The 19,445-nt window shown below is 39.3% G+C and overlaps 1 protein-coding gene across 6 annotated transcripts in view; it reads left to right on the forward strand.

Moving 5' to 3' along the window:
• Positions 1 to 19,445, forward strand: part of EPC1 (enhancer of polycomb homolog 1) — an 89,679-nt gene that overhangs the window by 59,361 nt on the left and 10,873 nt on the right. For 5 of the 6 annotated variants that reach the window (XM_070728746.1, XM_070728748.1, XM_070728745.1 and 2 more), the window contains 2 exons: positions 90 to 238; positions 9,541 to 9,893. In XM_070728746.1, coding sequence (XP_070584847.1) covers positions 90 to 238; positions 9,541 to 9,893 — 502 coding nt within the window. Of the gene's footprint in view, positions 1 to 89; positions 239 to 9,540; positions 9,894 to 10,531; positions 11,238 to 19,445 lie in introns of those variants that run through there. The other variant, XM_070728751.1, reaches the window with a different exon arrangement.

Raw genomic sequence — 19,445 nt, forward strand, 5'->3', positions numbered from 1 at the left:
TAAGTCTCGAACCTCTACAGTATTATTTTGGTACACTTATTTTAATTAAATTCCTGCTTTAACCCCTTTTCAAATATTTCTTTTCAAAGTCTCATTTAGACCAAACTGGTGACTGGCCTTGGAATACTCCTAAAGGAGGAACATTAGGAGATGAGCGTTATAGATATTGCTTAACCACCCTTACTAGGCCACAAAAGTGCATTGGGTTTTCACGTAGACGGGTTGGACGTGGTGGAAGGTAGGCTTATTTATCTTTAAAACTCACTATAATAATCCCATATAAACTTAGTACATAAATTTTAATTAGACATCCATATTTTTAATCTATAGCTTTTACTTGATTATAATCTTTGCCCTTCTGTTATAGGACACAATAAAGCGTGCTTCTTCTCTTTTGCCCCTTGAATCCATGATTTTTAGAGGCTAGCATTAATCGTATTTTGTATCTCATTGCACTCTCTAAGTTACCTGAAAATAATGGGAAGATCCTGAAAACAGTAATTCATGGTATGGTAGTTTAGGTATTGTAATTCATCTTTCTTAAGAATAGGTTCCTCCCTGTAGATCTGTATAACTTCTACTTAAAAGTGTACATGTGTTGAGGATCTTCTAAGATCATATTTGTTTATGTACATAACCAGAAAACTGTAGGTAGGCAGGCTTCAAAGCAGTTTGATTTCTCATCAAATTATTTCCATAAATACAACTTTTTATAGGCTGCATAAAAATCCACAGTAAATTACATTAGTTATTTTTACTACAAAGATTCTGTGGAAAAATAGTAATTAATCATCTTGTCTGGATTCTTTTGCTAAGAGTAAGCTGTAGCATATTGATTTTAGTATATAGTATAATGAGTTATTTTTCTTCAAGAATATTATCCAGATAATCTGGAACCTTCAACAGTGCTTTACTTCATAAAAATTAGGTGTAAAAGTATTTTACATTGCTACTACTGCAGATTCATCACAACTTGGAAATAAGTATATTGTAGTATTTCTAGCTTAGTGTTGTCATATTTTGCAATGCAGACTCCTTGACAAGTCCCCATAATTTAATTTCCTGTCATTACACTCAAAATTGCCACAACTTAAAATACATAATCCTTTGTGCCTAGTGATCTAATTTCAAAGTACTGTAGTATCTCTACTTAAGAATGCCTCTACTTAAGAACTTTTCTAGATAAGAACCGGGTGTTCAAGATTTTTTTGCCTTTACTTAAGAACCATTTTCGACTTATGAACCTGAGCCCGGAAAAATTTCCCAGGAAATTTGAGAGTGGCATGAAGGCCCGGCCAGTTTCCTGCCATTTCCCCCTTTAATCCCGGCCATCTGGGCTGCCAGAGGAGTCTTTTGGTGGCGGTTAAGGAGGCTTTGGCAGTCCAGAGCGAATGAAGCCTTTTCCTTTCTCTGGGCACTTGGAGAAGGAATAAACCTCTGCCAGCGGCCATAGAAAAGAAACACTCCCTTTGCTCTGGGCAGCCGAGGAGTCACCACAGAGAAGGAAAAGCGCCGGCTACAAAGCGAGCGAGAGGTGAGGGGAGCCTTTCAGCATGGGAAAGAAGAGGCAGCAGGTAGCAGCAGCGGCAGCCAGTGTATGGGAGGCAGCCTCGCGCCAGGTGTATTGGAGGCACGTGTTCCTCCTTGCCGCCTGAGTCCCTCTTTTTTTTAAAAAGCCTTTAAAGTTTGGGATTTTTTTGATTCACCTCACCTCACCTTCTTTCTTCAGCAGAGACTCTCCTCCTCCTCCCACCTGTTCTGCCGGTGTGTTTCAATCGCCCGTAATTACAGGGTAATTAGTCCAGGAAGACACACACCACACGATAAAAGGAAAACCCAAAAGTTTTTATAAACAGAAAAACAGAAACAGCTCCCTTTTTAAATGTCAAAGGGATTTTCTGGTACACACAAGGCACAGGTGAAATGCAGTCCAATTGCTCACCCAATAACTGGTAAATTGAGTCCAATTCTAAAGTCCAGAGAGTCCACACACACAATCCTGAAGAGCAAAAACCACGATCTTGACGAAACAATGAATCAGATAAACTGCCATGAGGCTAACACACCAGGCTGCACTTTTATCTGTAGCACTGATTACAGCAGCCCCACCCAGCCAGAGGTGGCCTCATTTTCTCTTGTAATAATCCTTCAGTTGTTGTCTCCTATGCATCACTCTACGCATGCGTGGATGTGTCATTAATTCTTGTTCAGAATCCAGGGATGATACAGATGATTGATCTCCTCCTGGGCTGTCTGCCAAACTCGCCTCTTCCCTGTCATTCACGCTTCCTTGGTCAGAGGAGACAGATTCTACTGGAACCAAAACAGGCCTGCGGCATGTGGCTGTCTCCCCCACATCCACCTGCACATTGCTTGGGGCAGGAGCTGGGCCAGAGCTAACCACAACACCACCCAAATTCCAAGCTTTTATTTCTTTCTTAATGGGTTTGCATGCATTATTTGCTTTTTCATTGATTCCTCTGGGAAAAATTGCTTCTACTTAAGAACCTGGTCACAGAACAAATTAAATTCTTAAGTAGAGGTACCACTGTATTTTTAAGTACAGATACAATCGACTTACAATCACAATTTATCCCAAAGTTCCTGTTATACAGTTACATCAATATTTCATGACCTTGCTTGCCACAGTTAATAGGTGAATCACTGAACTTGTTGAGTTAGTTGTTAAGTGAATCTGGGTTCTCCATTGACTTGGCTTGTCAGAAGGTCATAAAAAGTGATAGCATGACTCTGACACACTATGACCATCACAATATGAGCCAGTTGCCAAGCATCTGAATTATGTTCATATGACCATAGGGATGCTTCAATGATTGTATGTGCCCAAAACTATCCTGACACTTTTTTCAGTGCTCTTGTAGCTTCTAATCATTGCTAAATGAATGGTTGTAAATCAAAGATTATCTATATTTATATGAACTTTTTAAAGGCTGGAATTATTTTTCTAGATCTAAAAGATTAGGGTTCTTTTTTGTCTTAATTTAAATTGGATTTGGCAGAATATTCATTCTCTCTTAGCCTTTTGTCCCCTGAAGTTACAGGTTGACACTATATAGGCCTAATTACAACACATTTTAAATTTGTCTGTGATCCTCAAATTATAAAATATTAACATTCACAATAAAGGATCACTTAGTTTTTAAAGAAAGAAAAACGTCATGTGACTCCTTAGTAATCTTTGCATGCAATTGAGAAATAAAAGTACTTCTAGTATTTTGGTATCCCTTTTTAATAGTGACAGCTATCCAGACTGTCCCATCCCCCTGGTCATGGGCCACATTGCAACTGGTGTGTAATCTCTTTACTATATCTTTAAAAAGTTCAGGTTTCTTTCAGGTTTCCCTATAAGCTTAGTCATTCCCACTAAGTAAATTTATTTTAGTTAGTCAACCCCTTAAGTACTAGCACATTGGTCCTCAAACTACATCTCAATGAAGCCATTAATGCGGTCCACACAGGATCACAAGGTTTCCTCACCCACCTCATCCCGCCCACCCTTCAGCCGAGCACAGGACTTAAATTTATGAGCTCCATGAGCTGGAACTAGAAGATAAGGCTAACAGTTTAGCCTTCAGAATGCTTCTGAAGGTGGGGAAGGTATAAAATGGGATGCACAGATGCCCTAGGTGGTTAAAAAAAACACAGGTGAAAATGGCTCTGTTTTCACCTCCCCTGCCTCCAGAAAATGGAGAAAGATAGATAGAGACAGATGGAGAAAGAGATTTCTCCATGGAGAGGAGAAGTCACCAGTCAGGATGGGTTGTACTCGCTCGTCAGAGGCATGGCCAAGTCAGATGAATATAAAAGCACTGGAACCGCCCATAGGCCCCAGTTTTTCTGACTCACTTCCACAGAGACATAACATGGCAGCACAAACATCCTAACTACTGACTTTCTCTTCAGAGTTCCCTTTAAGTAGGTTAGTATTGGTATTTTGGCTAGATTAAATCCCTTTTAATCCTTGGGATGTCTGAGGGCAGGAGTTTGGGCCTTGTAACCCCTGGGTTACACCCCCCCCCCTGCTGGGTGGAGTAGGGCCTTGGGCCCTCACCACCCCCAGCTCCACCTACCCTCCTTCGGCTGTTAGGAGTGCCGCAGTAGCTTCCTCGCCTGGCAAGCTTTAAGCCTTGGTGAGGATTCTCCGCTGGTTACAGGGGGATCCCCTTTGCTGCTGTTGTCCTCCGAATTAGCCCCTGGATGAGCGAGGCCCTCTAGGCACCGTCATAGCACCGGGGCTGATTACAGCTCACTGGTGGCTTTGTGCTTGCATTTTAATCGTGGCGCGGATTTCCTGGCAGCGCACCAACCTTGCTTAAGCAATCGACTTGATAAGGAGCTGAACGCCGAAAACACCTTTTTTTCATGCCATCCTTTTCCTGGCCAGTTTTCTGAGACTCAGCTAAGCGCTTTCCCCCTTTTAATATAGGAGATCCAGGGGGTTACCAATTAAGCGATTGGAGCCACTTTTCTCTTCGGCGCCTACCTGCCCACACCCCTTTCGGCTCTGAGGCAATTCTCCTTATCACTTTGGCACCAAAACTTTTAACGGTCGGATTGGCACTGCGTAGCCTCGCTCCTTTATCGCAGCTGCTCCCACCTACAGTTATAGCTTCACAGGCATCTCTGAAGCCTCTCTTTGCTGGGCAGTAACAAAGGAGGAGGTTTGACTGATTGTTCCCACTTTTTGGAGCAGTATCCACTGGTTGTAAGCCAGATTAGTTGCCAGTGTGATCACCTATATTCCTTGGGTGTTCCAGAATTTAAATATTCAGGCGACTAGCTTATTTAATTAAATAATTAGAAAAATAAATAAATAGGTTTAATTTCCAAAGACTAGCCCTAAATAAATAATTAGGGAAGAAAATAATTGGGCAATTTATATTTAGTCCCTTCCAGCCTGCTAGTCGCTCCTTTCTAGAGAAACTTTAGCCTTGAATCATCCTCCTAGGATACATCAGCCTTCACATAGGATCTAGTCAGAACCTTCCTTTCTTCTGTTTTCCTCTATCTTGGTTTCTCCTTCACTATGGCTGAAACCATTCCCCCTTCAGTTCCAAAGGCTGGAGGCAACCTCCTCTTCCAGAGCAGAGAAACGCAGGGACCGGGCCTTACAGAAGAGACATGAGAGGGCAGCCAGAGCCTTTTCTCCCACCCCAGGTGTCCCATCTGAGTCAGGCCAAACTCTTCACTTGGCCCCTACAGATCCCTCTCTGCTGGCTGCCAGCATTTGGAATCCTGCAGGTATGCCTAATCAAAACCTGAATCTAGGAACCTCTAGACAACCTGCTCCTCTGTCGCCCACGGTCGTGATTGCATTACCAGCCTTGCCTGCCTGCCTGCCCACCAGTCAGCATGCAGCTGCTAAATCAATCTTCTCCTTCAATGGATCTAGCTTCTCCCCCTCCCATTACTTTTGATCCCTCTTCCTTCCAGAAATGGATTGAGGCGACAGTCTACTGCAGCATCGCTTCCAGCCTTCACGCCTTGACAACCGCAGTGCCTGCCAGAGCATCTCAGGTCTCCACTGTTGCCCATCCTCCTCAATCCCTCTCCGGCCACAGGACACTTCAAGATCACTGGTCCAACTCCTCTGACAAGGATTTGGATGAGTCGGAGAAGGACCATACAGAGGAGGCCCCCATGGGTCTCTCGGATGACGAGGGAGCAGCTCCTAGTCAACCAATTTCTGCGGCCCTGTTCCCTGCTGACCTGTTCTCAACCATCTTATTGAAGGCCCAGATGGCCGCGGGTCTCACAGCCCCACCTATGTAAGTCCAGCCTTCAGCCTCTCAGGTGGAAACCCTCTTTCAGTCCTTCACCGAGGAGCAAGACGTAGATCCGGCTTCCCCCTATTTTTAGACACAGTCACAAAACAGTGCTTAAATCCCGCTGTGGGTCCTGCCCCTTCCAGCCTGGAGAAGAAATTCTTCAACATGGCTTCAGAGCTCATGGCTTTTTTTTAACTCCTCTGAGGTGGACACACCTATCCTAGCCGTCCACTCTTCGGGGAATCTCTCAGGAGAGGCAGACAACCTCCTTAAGGCAGAGGATCGGAAAATTAACCAAGTTCTGCAGAAGAACCATCAATCCGCCATGTGGGCAATAAAGGGAGCCTCTACTTCTTCCTTCTTCACTAGAACCATGCTCAGTTATATCAGACAGTTGCAAGAGCACCTCCCGGTCTCAGACATCACAGCTCAACAAACCTTAAACAAGCTATTTGCCACGTGCCAACTGCTTTCAGATACTACTCTCTATACATTGAGATTCACAGCGAAAACAATGGCTTCTTCTGTGGTAGCCAGATGAATGATTTGGCTAAAGAAGTGGGCCGTCGATATTAAGCACAAGTGGCATTTTGCCTCTGCAGAATACAAGGGAAAATCTCTGTTTGGTGACGTCCTTGACCCTTTCCTTATTGACTCGAAGGTCAAAAAGAAGATTCTCCCCTCAACCCATTGCATTACCAATACAGGGCCTTACCATTCAGTCTATCCTCGGCCCCTCAGGTATTCACGAAGGTGTTTTCAGTCTTGGCGGCCCATCTTAGATCTATCCCTATCAGGGTACAATTCTACTTGGATGATAACCTTGTATTAGCTCAATCCTTGTCCCGAGCTCAGGCTCACTTGAGGACCACGGGTTTTCGATTAACTTCCAGAAAAGCCAACTGGTCCCCTCTACATCTATCTTGCATTTAGGTACCATTATCAACTCTTCGGAGGGTTTAGTTAGCCTCTCTCCAAATTCTCTTTGGCATTAGAGAATTGGCTTCCCAAACTCAGGGAGATCCCTTCCCTCCCTTTCCTCCCTGTTAGGTAAGATGGTATCTAGCTTTTCCGTAGTTCCCTGAGCTAGACTCCATTCCCGGGACCTCCAGTAGTGCCTCCTTCCCTTCCAAAAGTCGGGCCAGGCCCACCTGGCAAGACAGATACATCTTCCTCCACAGGACGGTCGATCCCTGATGTGGTGGAAATCCGGCGCCATCGAACAGAGAACGCACTGTTCTATTGAGCCTCCCCAACCATAACGGTCACCACCGACACCAGTCTGTCGGGCTGGGGGACCCACTGCAATGAATAACAGATGCAAGGCCTCTGGAATCCGAGCCAGGCTTCCTCTTCCATCAATTGGCTAGAATTGCACACAGTATTTTTAGCCCTCAAGAGCTTCAACAATCTCATACCTGGCCAGGATGTCCTTATCCGGACCGACAACATGGCCCTGAAGGCTCAAGTCAACTGCCAAGGGGGTACCCAGTCCAAAACTTTCATGGCGGAGGCAAATAAAATCGGCCTTTGGGCGGAGAGGCACCTGTCTTCCCTCTGCTCAGAACATATCTTGGGCTCGGATAATGTCCAGGCTGATGCCCTCAGCAGGGCAACGGTGAACCAAGCAGAGTGGAAACTGGACCCGGCCACCTTCCGGCAGATCTCCAACAGATAGCAGACCACAGGTAGACCTATTTGCCTCCCCTCAGAACAATCAGCTACCGCGCTTCTTCTCACGCTTCCCCACACAGGGGGCAGAGAACTATGATGCCCTCCATTGCCCCTGGCCAAGAGGCCTGCTGTATACATTTCCCCCTCTACCGATTCTACCCCAGATCATCCACAAAATCCTGGAGGAGCAAGCGGAGGTCATCCTGATAGCTCCTTTCTGGCCCAGGCAACCCTGGTTTGCAGACTTAAAAATCTTGTCGGCAGCAGAATCCTGGCAGTTACTGGTGTTCCCACATCTGCTATCCCAGGGGTATCTACTCCATCCGGAACTGGGCTGGTGCCATTTGACCGCCTGGTTTTTGAACGGAGCATCCTGAGAAGCCAAGACTGACAATAATGTAATTGATTACATCCACCAAGCAGGGAAAGCTTCAACTGAACATATATACTCCTCAATATGGCAGACCTGCATCTGGTGCAACTCTCAAGACCTCTCCCCAATCCACATTCCGCTTTCCAGGGTTCGCAGATTCTTAAAACAGAGCCTGGACAAGGGTCTCTCACCGAATACTATTCGGCGTCAGACTGCAGCATTCTCTTCTGTGATTGCTTGCGATCACTGGACCTCCTTGGTCCATATCCCCTTGGTATCCAGATTCCTCAGGGGCATCACTAACGTTCACCCTCCTGCCATCCACTGCTTCCCTACATGGGACTTTCCCAAGATACTCCATTCATTGACAGAACCTCCCTATGAGCCCTTACGAGAATCCTCTTTTCAATACCGATCTTTGAAAGTAGCCTTTCTAATCTCTATCACCACTGCCAAACGGATCTCCAAATTGGCAGCCCTATCTGTGAGAGATACTGTGTTGTTTCCATCAGGACAAAGTGGTCCTTTGCCTTGACCCAACCTTCATTCCCAAGGTCAACTTGACATTCCACAGGGGTCAGGACATTATCTTACCGACCTTCTGTTCCCGACTGTCCCATCCTTCGGAGCATAGGTGGCACACACTTGACGTGAAGAGAGCTCTCAAAACCTCTTTACCGTGATTTATCCAACGCTTGCTTTTACTTATCTATATTACCAAAATTTTGATGTAAGGAGACGAGCTGCTGAAATTAAAACTAGTTCATATTCTTAACACAGTTCTACTGTACACCTGCCCATTCCTTTCTTCTTTTCTTTTTTCTTCTTCTTCTTCCCTTTTTTCTCTCTTTTCTTTATAAGTTTGTATGTCCATTGATTGTTTTGTCTTTATATCTTGGCTTATTGTCTAAACACACGATTATTGTTTATGTAATTTGCCATGTTTTAACTGTCAACTGTCATTATATGTTTTTTATGTATTTATTGTATATTTGTAAATAATTTTTTTTTTTAAAAATTAAAAAATTTTGCTGCAAAACAGTTTTCTGAAGTGGACCACTAGATCTGGTAAAAAGAAAAGTCAGCCAAAACAGCAAGATAAAAACAAAAAGAACCAGCCTTCAGGAGCAAAACAAATCTTAATTTGTGTGCATTGTTTAATGGAGTGTTAAATTGACCACGCCCACCTAGTCACATGATGTGGCTACGCTCACCTAGTCACATGACTAGCTATGCTCACCCAGCCAGTCTGGCCCCCCAAGGGACTATGTTTAAAAAGTTTGAGGACCCTTCTAGTAGCTTCTTATTTTACACTAATATGGAAGTATTTAAAAAAGGATGCTTTAATTAGTATGAAATCAATAGAGAGTTTTCATGGAGTCCTTACCTATTCTTCCAAATAATTTTCAAATTGTATATAGCCCTGTTGTAAATCTTTTTTAAATGTTTGAAATAACCAGTTTGAAAAATATGTTCACACTGCTGCTATTTTTTGCTAACATTTTAAAAATGATCTTTGTAAATTCTTAGTCATCCAGCTCATGTTGTCCCAAAATTGTTTTTTCGAGAGGCAAGTGGACTATCTGGTTTTTCTTTGAAGACATTTCGCTCTTCATTTAAGAAACTCCTTCAGCTCTGGTTTTGAATGAAGAGAGGAATAACACGTTTATATAGAATTAAAAATAATCTTCTTTGCATTTTTAGGATGCTCCTGGACCGAGCATATTCAGAGAACAACAGTGTATTTGGCCTGCTGGATTCCGAAACACCTTCCTCACAACTACACTCTTCAGTCAATCAAATTGCCAATACCTCAGAAACAAATACCTCGGACAGATATTTATCTAAAGACCTCAGTCAGATACTAGTTGATAACAAATCACGTAGATGGCGTCATTTTAGGCCTCGGACACCATCTCTACATGACAGTGACAATGATGAACTTTTATATAGGAAATTGCACAGGAGTGTTAATCGAGCAGGCACAGCACAACCTGGGACCCAGTCATGCAGTACCTCTATTCAAAATAAAGATAAGAGTGGTGCAGCACATTTTGGTATGTTGATTTTGACTAATATAATTCTAAAAGTATTGATGCAGAAAGCCTAATTTTTATTTATTTTTTCCATATTTTTCCTTCGTTGCTGATGCCTATGCTTGCATGATTAAATGCTATGCTAAAATTAAAAATTGATATAGTAAATTTGGTCCAAATTTAGTTTTGTACAGTGGTACCTCTACCTAAGAACCCCTCTAATTACGAACTTTCCTAGATAAGAACCAGTTGTTCAAGATTTTTTGCCTAACCAGAAAAGGCAGGGAGAAGCTTCCATGGGGCCTCTCTAGGAATCTCCTGGGAGGAAACGGCCAGAAAAGGCAGAGAGAAGACTCCGTGGGGCCTCTCTAGGAATCTCCTGGAAGGAAACAGGGCCTCCACCCTCCCTATGATTTCTCCAATTGCACGCATTATTTGCTTTTACATTGATTCCTGTGGGGAAAATTGCTTCTTACAAACTTTTCTACTTAAGAACCTGGTCACGGAACAAATTAAGTTCATAAGTATCACTGTACTTTAATTATAGCTAATTTGTAATTCTAGCTATATTGAATATTTTATTTTTAAATTTTTAGCATAATTTTATAGAATCCTACCTTACATTTCTTATTTATTTTTGTGTTATTTATATTTTTCAGTTTTGGCAATGTGTTATTTGCAAAATAAGGAATTGATTTGAAACGTTCAAAACATCACCACTTAAAATCCAAAATTTGGTGATACAGTATATACAATTGCGGAGAGTCCTCCTGGTTTAAAGGACCAACTTACCAGTTATATTCAATAGGAAAAAAAGTTTAGAGATCACCACTGAAATATTTACATCTATGTCACATCTTGAGATGATACAAATAAAAAACTTTTTTTGTTTTTGAGAAGCCATTACTATGTTGAAAAGAAGAATTCTATATTAATTTCTTGTATAAAATGATCTTTTTTTAAGTCTTATATACATGATGTCTAAAAATGAGCAAGAATATTATTTTAAGACTACAGTGAAAGGGTACGTTTTTTTGGAAATTCAGAATTAAATTTTTAAACTAGATTTTGATGAATCAGACAGCCTAGGATATGGTTAAAAAGGATACGGCATTTATACACATTGCTATAGAATTCTGGAAGGAGTAACTAAAATTTATGTTGGTTAAATATGTAATTTCAAATGTAAAAATTGAGAGTGTAATGTTTCAATTGTGGTCGTCTTTTATTATGTTCTGTAATTGATATAACCCCTTTTTAAATTATGTTGAAACGGTTCTGTAGCAATGGATATTTGTTTCTTAAATAAAAGCTGGGGAAATCATCTCTGACATGGATGAATAAAAATGTATATAATAATGGCCATAGCAATCTTATTAAGATTTTTGGTCATTTCAATTGTCTAATCATTTTGTTTACTATAATTGCTATGAATGACTTGAATAGTGGATCAAGTCTATATAAGACTCAAAGCGTATTTTTATAACTAATTTCATTATATATTTGAATTATATAATTGATTCTAAACAGAAATATGAGCATATTGGAATATATTTCATTTAATACTAAAATAAGTTAGAACTCTAGGCCCATCAAAGAAAACACATTTGTCTTAATCTTTTTTAGCAAATCTTCATTATAGCTGCCTGGCCTGCTCTAATGAGTTTCCCTGCTGCTCTATTGTTATTTTTTAAAGTTTTTATTTATTTTTCTCCACAGAAACATTTATACATATACCATAATTCATAACAAAATATACTTAAATGTTTCTTCTTTAATAAACTATAAATCAACATCCTAATTTGCACCTTTGATATTTTTATTTCCTGTCTGTTTTTCTCCGTTAAATCATGTCATTCCCTTCCCTCTGTCTCCCACGCTTCCCTCTACCTTCTTTCTCCTTCTCTCCCACTTTCTCTACTTCCTCTTCTCCTTCTCCCTTCCATGAGTGAGTTTAATCCTAATCAATTTTTTGGTTAACAGACAGGTTACTCATATCCCTAACTAAATTTAATTATCAATGCAGCTTTTAAATTCATACTTTTTCAATATCCATATCCATATGTTTCTGGAAATAGCTATGTATTTTATTTTCCGATATAACATAAATGTGTGCCATCCTATCTGTAAATCGTGTCCCTCCAAAGTCAAAAGTGTTATTTCTTACTACAATCCATTCTCTCATCCATATCAATATTGTTACATCATAGTATAGCTCCCAGTTTGGAAGTCCAGATCCACCTGTAAGTCTAGCATCTTGTAACATTTTTATATTAATCCTTGCCTTTTTTTCCTTACCAAACAAACTTCAATATAATTTTATTTATTTAATATATATATATTCTCGACTTATTGGTACTGTTGAAAATAAAAACAAAAATCATGACAATATATTCATTTTAATTAGTACTATCAGTTATAATTGAAGATCTTTCAATTTTTTCAAATCTACCTCAATTTGTTTCTTTAATCTATAATAATAATGATCTTCCTTAATTGTCATACATCTAGTAGTTATTTAGATCAATGTTTCCCAACCTTGGCAACTTGAAGATATTTGGACTTCAACTCCCAGAATTCCCAAATCCATAAATATTTTACTTTTTTTGTAATCTGCATGCTTAACTTCCCAACTAATTCCTTTTGTTTTTCCATCATATTTTTCACTAAAAGTTTTGTCTTTTTTAATTTTAATTTTTAGTCCTGCAACCTCCATATTTTTCAATTTACTATATTAGTTTAGATCCATTCTCAACACCAAGTTGTCTGCAAATGCTTGTAATTTGTAATCCTCTATTTTAATTTTCATTCCTTTTATTTTCTCACTTTGTCATACTTCTGGTTAATACTTCCAAAGTCAGTCCCAATAACAGTGGTGATAAAGGGCATCCTTGTCTTGTTTCTTTCATAATCTCCACTTTCTCTGTCAAATCTCCATTCACTGTTACTTTGGGTGATTGTTCACTATAAATTGTTTTAATTGCATTAATAAATACTTTTCCAAAATCTGTATTTTGAAGTTGCATTATCGTACATTGGACAATTCACATTATCAAATGCCTTCTGTGCATGTAAAAATATTAAAGCCATTTGTTTTCCAGAGTGCTGTTCATAGTACTCTAATGCATTTAAAATTATTTGCATATTGTCTGTAATCTGTCTTTTAGTTAGAAACCCATTTTGATCAGAATGGATACATTAACTTTAAAAAATTTAAGTCTATTTGCCATTATTGATGCAAGTATTTTGTACTTTACATTCAAAAGTTAAGTTGGTCTATAATTTTTATTTTTTTTGTAAACCAGCCTCCTCTTTCAGTATCAAAGTTATAAATACTTCTGTCCATGATTCTGCTCTCTTAGCTTCTAATAACAATTCAATGTAACGCTCCAGCATCACAATTCCCAGCGGTTTCTTCAAATACCTTATACACCTCTGCTGGTATCCCGTCCTGATGCTTTACTATTTTTTTTGTCTTTTTATTGTCACTGTTAATTCCATCACTGCTATTTTCTCCTTCAGTAAATTCTTATATTTTTCTTGTATTTTAGATAATTCCATTTCAAATATTGTTTTATATTCTCAGTTTGTATAAATTCTGATAGTATGCTTATGCTATCTTTTTTATCTCCTCATTTCTGTGTTGCAAATTCTCATATGAATCTTCCAGTTGTTTAATCCATTCATTTTTTCCTATTTTCCTTTTTCATTTTATAGGCTAACTATCTCCCTGGTTTGTTTGCATGTTCAAAAAAATTCAAAAAAGGGCTTTCTTTGTAAACCATATATGGACTTCTCTAGGGAGTTTATTTTTCATCACATATCTAGTATGGGCTCTGTATATTTCATCACTATCATTCAATATGTTTATTTATGGAATATTTCTTCCATTGCTTCTGTCAGGATTTCTGCCATCATCTCCACCAAGGATTCTCCCTTTCCTCTGTCATGTTCTGAAAACGTAAATAATATTCAGAACGGTCCACCTCCAGTGTAATAATTGTTCTCTCTTGTTGGTCTGTTTCTATGAGCTGATTGTGCAATTCCTACATCTTGTTAATTTCTTCAAATATACCTCCAGTGTAATAATTGTTCTCTCTTGTTGGTCTGTTTCTGTGAGCTGATTGTGCAATTCCTCCATCTTGTTAATTTCTTTAAATACCCTTCTCCTTTCTGTAAATGATATTCATTCTTTTTCATCAATTATTTAACTTCTTTCAATTCTTCTTCCACTTTATCTATACTTTCTTTAATGTTATCTTTAAGATCTGCTTGCATAGTATATTCTTTAGTTCCGTAGTATTAATTATGTCTGCAAAACATTTTGCTTTCTTTGCTGGACGTTTGTGATATTGACATGGTCACTACTGACTACCATGGTGGTATCTTCTTCTTCTTCATCTTTATCAATTCTTATCCCAAGTATTTGTAATCCAATATTGTATTTTATTGTAATCCAATTAAAACGCAAAAATTAAAAAGATAAAAAGAAAGTGAAAAGAAAAAAGGGGCAAAAATAGTAAAATCAATTCCAATATATTGCAATGTGTAAAAAAAAAGAGGGAAGAAGAAAAAGAAAAAAACATTTTAAGGAAAATAAAAAGTAAATATCCCCTTTTTAAAAAATCCCTAAACAGATTAAAATAATCTAAGTCTTAATCCAGTTGTAGGACAAACATCAACCTCAACAATGTCCAAAAAACAAAACAAAAGAAGGAAAAATCAAAAGAAGACTGTTTCCAGGAGATATTCTGGAATACATAATATTACACGTAAAAAAATAGATTTAAAAAAGCCACCAAGTTACAAAAAAATAAATTGCCTCCAATAAAAAGAAAAGAAATGCAAATTATATGGAAAAAATACTTATTTCTACTACATTTCAGATTCTTCCTGCCTTAATCCACAACCATTACAAAAGAAGAAAAGATAATTTGTTCCAAAGCCAAAAAAATGTATCAAGTCAAAACAGCATGTTTCCACAGAAATCACACAAAATTATTTTTATATGCTTTGTTTTATTAGTCCAAACAGTACAGCTGCATTTTCAAGGCCAATATATACCAACTTTGGTCACTGGGTCACACTGTGGCCCAACCAATAAGTCCAATAGCCCAACACAACTAAATTGAAAAAATAGAAATCTATTTTTTTTAAAAACAAAGTAATAGGAGGAAACAATAATTATATATTAAAAAATTCTTCACTGGCTCTTGCAAATCGAAGTCAATCAAAATGTATATCAATATAAGGCTTTTTTCCCACTCTCCTGTTTTTCCCACCGCTAAAATCCAACCAGGGAGCAGTTTAAAAAGCAAAACCATTCCCCCTCTCAGGGGCCAGTCTTCAAAGAGCTTTTTATTGTCTTTCATGTATTTCAGCTATTTTCTCTCTCCATTAAAAAAATCACTTTAAAAGATTATCTCACCCAGGTGGCTTCACTTCCTTATTCCAGTTCTTCAGGCTGTAACAGCCCTAGCTATGGCGACTGAGTCACCTCTTCTTGGCTGAGGGTCGTGAAGCTGCTGTTGACTCACAGGAGATCCACAATCCCTCCACTAACACACCAATATGTACTTTCCCTTTTCACCATTCTTACAAAATGGCGCTGGCTCGATTTCCTCCGATTTCGAGCCCCCAAAGCTGGAAGCATCTGGGTTGCTTTCGGAACAGGGAAATGCTATAGCTCTGCATCGCTTGCCCCCCTTCTCTCCGTATCTTTTTTTTTTTGTACCTGGAACAAGTAGCTTGCATAACTAGGAAAAGTTAAAACTATGACTAAAGAAAAAATAGAATTTGACTGTAAAGTCTGAAATAATTTAAAATATATTCTACAATTTTCATAAACCTGGTTCATAGGTTTATTGTTTGACATAGTTCAACAGGGTCTTTAGATGTTACAATTCAGTAATAATTCCAGGCTTCCAATTTATGTAATCTTCTTCTTTCCGTTTGCTGTTTTCTTCAATAAAATTTGCACAGATAATGTGTGTTTCTGTGTGCCCAAGCCCTGTCTAGTTTAGTATTAAGGCAGTGTTTCAAATTACACGATATTCAGGGTTGCCCTGAAATATTTCAGAATACAGTATATCATATTTGGAGCAAAGCTGTTCTACTATCAGAGCACTTTCAAAATATTGGAAATAGCTTGTATAGTTCTGAATTTTTGACAGTTCGCTTAGTGACTGCTCAAAGTTACAGCATCACTAAATATGATTATTTTTCACACGTACAAACATTTCATCACCTGTTGGTTACGTAATCAAAATTGGGGTACTTGCCAACTGGCTTATAGTTAGGATGGTTGCTATGTCCCAGGATCATTTGAATATATTTTGCGACCTCCTGACCAGCAATGTCAATGGGAAGCCAGATTCATTTTACAACAGTGTTACTAACTTAATCACTGCAGTTATTCACTTAACAACTGTGGCAAGCAACTTCATAAGATGGGGCATAACTGATTGAATCAAATCTTGCTTAGCAACAGAAATGTTAGACTCAATTGTGGTTGAAAGCTGAGTACTACTGAACATATTTTAAAATGCAAAACATTGTACACCAAAAGTGCACTACACTTTTTGTCGAGGATAAATTTCATATATGGTAGTTTGATTCAAATTGTATTATGTTAAGATTAGAATAGGTAGGTTGAAGGTTATTTTAATTGAAAGCTTTTTTATGAAAGTTGTATCAGTAATAAAAACCCAACCCTGACAAGACGGAGTGGCTGTGGGTCCTGTCTCCCAAGGACAATTCCATCTGTCCGTCCATTACCCTGGGCGGGGAATCACTGACCCCCTCGGAGACAGTTCGCAACTTGGGCATCCTCCTCGATCCACAGCTAACATTAGAGCACCATCTTTCGGCTGTGGCGAGGGGAGCGTTTAAACAGGTTCGCCTGGTGCACCAGTTGCGAACCTATTTGGGCAGGGAGTCATCTTGAGATTCGACTACTGCAACGCTCTCTACATGGGGCTACCTTTGAAGAGTGTTCAAAAACTTCAGATTGTGCAGAATGCGGCCGCAAGAGCAATATTGAGGCTTCCTAGATTCCCCCATGTCTCGTCAGCACTCTGTGACATGCACTGGCTGCCGATTAGTTTCTGGTCACAATTCAAGGTGTTGGTAATGACCTATAAAGCCCTACATGGCATCAGACCAGAATATCTTCGGGACCGTCTTCTGCCGTACAAATCTCAGCGGCCGATAAGGTCCCACAGAGTTGGCCTTCTCCAGGTCCCGTCAACTAAACAATGTCATCTGGTGGGCTCAGGGGAAGAGCCTTCTCTGTTGCATCCCCAGCCCTCTCAAATCAACTCCCACCGGAGATTAGAACTGCTCCCACCCTCCTTGCCTTTTGTAAATTACTGAAGACCCACCTATGCCGCCAGGCATGGGTCCTTGAGGTATCTCCAGGCTAATGTGATTTATGATTGAATTGTATGATTTTTTAATAATATGGGTTTTTAGATGTTGTTTTTAAGTATTGGATTTGTCACATTGTTTATCGCTGTTGTGAGCTGCTCAGAGTCTTCAGAGAGGGGCGGCATACAAATCTAATTAATAATAATAATAATAATAATAATAATAATAATAATAATAATAATAATAATAGCTGAGAGATAAAATAGACCTTAGGAAGAAAATTATTAGACTCTATGTTCCTAGAGTCATCAGTTTGAATTAATAAATACAATTTAAAATTATCATAATCAACTAATTGTACACATTGCATTAGGGCCTCTGTGCACTGATCATTTCAGTTTGCATACTTCCAGTTGTTAAAACATATGCAAAGCTAGGCATGCCTGAATGAACTTAAGTATTTTAATATTTTTTTTAGAATCAAGCATTTCAAACTATATTAAAAATCAGATATTGGGGAAGAAATTCAAATAAAATGTATATATGTCAATATACATGAGCTAGGACAAACAAAACCCTACATATGCAATTGTTTTTTGTTGGGGAGAAAATACCAAGTTTGTGTGTTCCATACAATTTTGGCTTGCACATCTCAAATCATTGTTTCATTTGCACATGAAAAATCATTTTAGCAATTTAATATAGAACAGAATCCTCTTGTTTAAGATAAAAAAAATCTAAGCATTCCTAAACAACTCTCTGATATAACCAGTACAGTGATACCTCGTCTTACAAACCCTTCGTCACATTGAGGTACGAACCCGAGGTTCAAGATTTTTTTGCCTCTTCTTCCGAACTATTTTCACCTTACGAACCCGTTGCTGCCGCTGGGATGCCCCGCCTCCGGACTTCCATTGCCAGCCGAAGGCTCCCCTCATTGGGAAACCCTACCTCTGGACCTTCCTTTGCCAGCGAAGCACCCAATTTTGTGCTGCAGGGATTCCCCTGAGGCTCCCCTCCATGGGAAACCCCACCTCTGGACTTCCATGTTTTTGCAATCCTGCGGGGGAATCCCAGCAGGAAAATCCCAGCATCGCAAAAACGGGCGCTTTGCTGGCAACGGAAGTCCGGAGGTGGGGTTTCCCAGTGAGGGGAGCCTCAGCGAAATCGCAGAATCGCAAAAACACCAAAGTCCGGAGGTGGGGTTTCAAGGACTTCGGTGTTTTTGCAATGCTGCGATTTCGCTGAGGTTCCCCTCGCTGGGAAACACCACCTCCAGACTTCCATTGCCAGTGAAACACCCGTTTTTGCGATGCTGGGATTCCTCTGCAGCATCACAAAAAAACAGAAGTCCGGAGGTGGGGTTTCTCATGGAGGGGAGCCTCAGGCGCTTCGGCTGGCAAAAGGGGTGAATTTTGAGCTTCCACGCATTAATCACTTTTCCATTGATTCCTATGGGAAACATTGTTTCATCTTATGAACTTTTCACCTTACGAACCTCATCCTGGAACCAATTAAGTTCATAAGACAAGGTATCACTGTACAGTTATTCTATTACTTGCATATTATGAGCCTATACAAGCTGTGAAATCAGATGAAGAAAAGCTACTAGTGGGAACAGTGATGTGAAATACTGCACAAGTATTTTTTGTTTGGAAGCTAATTTATATTAGGTTTTGTTCAATAATAGTAATAGCACTTAGACTTATATACCACTTCATAGTATTTATTGCCCTCTATAAGCAGTTTACAAAATCAGCATATTGCTCCCAACAATCTGGTTCCTCATTTTACCAACCTCGGAAGAATGGAAGGCTGAGTCAACCTTGAGCTGGAGATACTTGAACTGCCAAACTACTCACAGTAGCCTGCAATAAAGCATTCTAACCACTGAGACACCCCACTTTATTTATGTTGTAGATACCAAATACATACATTTTCTTATGTAAATATTGTTCAGTGGAATGGAATTAATATGAATATCTAATTATTCTGATTACATTTTCATTTTCATCATCATTTTCAGCTGTTGTGAGCTGTCCAAGTCCTCGGAGAGGGGCGGCATACAAATCTAATAAATTATTATTATTATTTTGGGTAGGACTTACTTTCATTTCCTATTCCAAATATCAATACCACAAATAGTTATATTATCATAATTGTTTGCTATACAGTATATAAATTATTGACTTTGCAGCACTATAT

Source organism: Erythrolamprus reginae, chromosome Z (genome assembly GCF_031021105.1).
Source record: "Erythrolamprus reginae isolate rEryReg1 chromosome Z, rEryReg1.hap1, whole genome shotgun sequence".
NCBI lineage: Eukaryota > Metazoa > Chordata > Lepidosauria > Squamata > Dipsadidae > Erythrolamprus > Erythrolamprus reginae.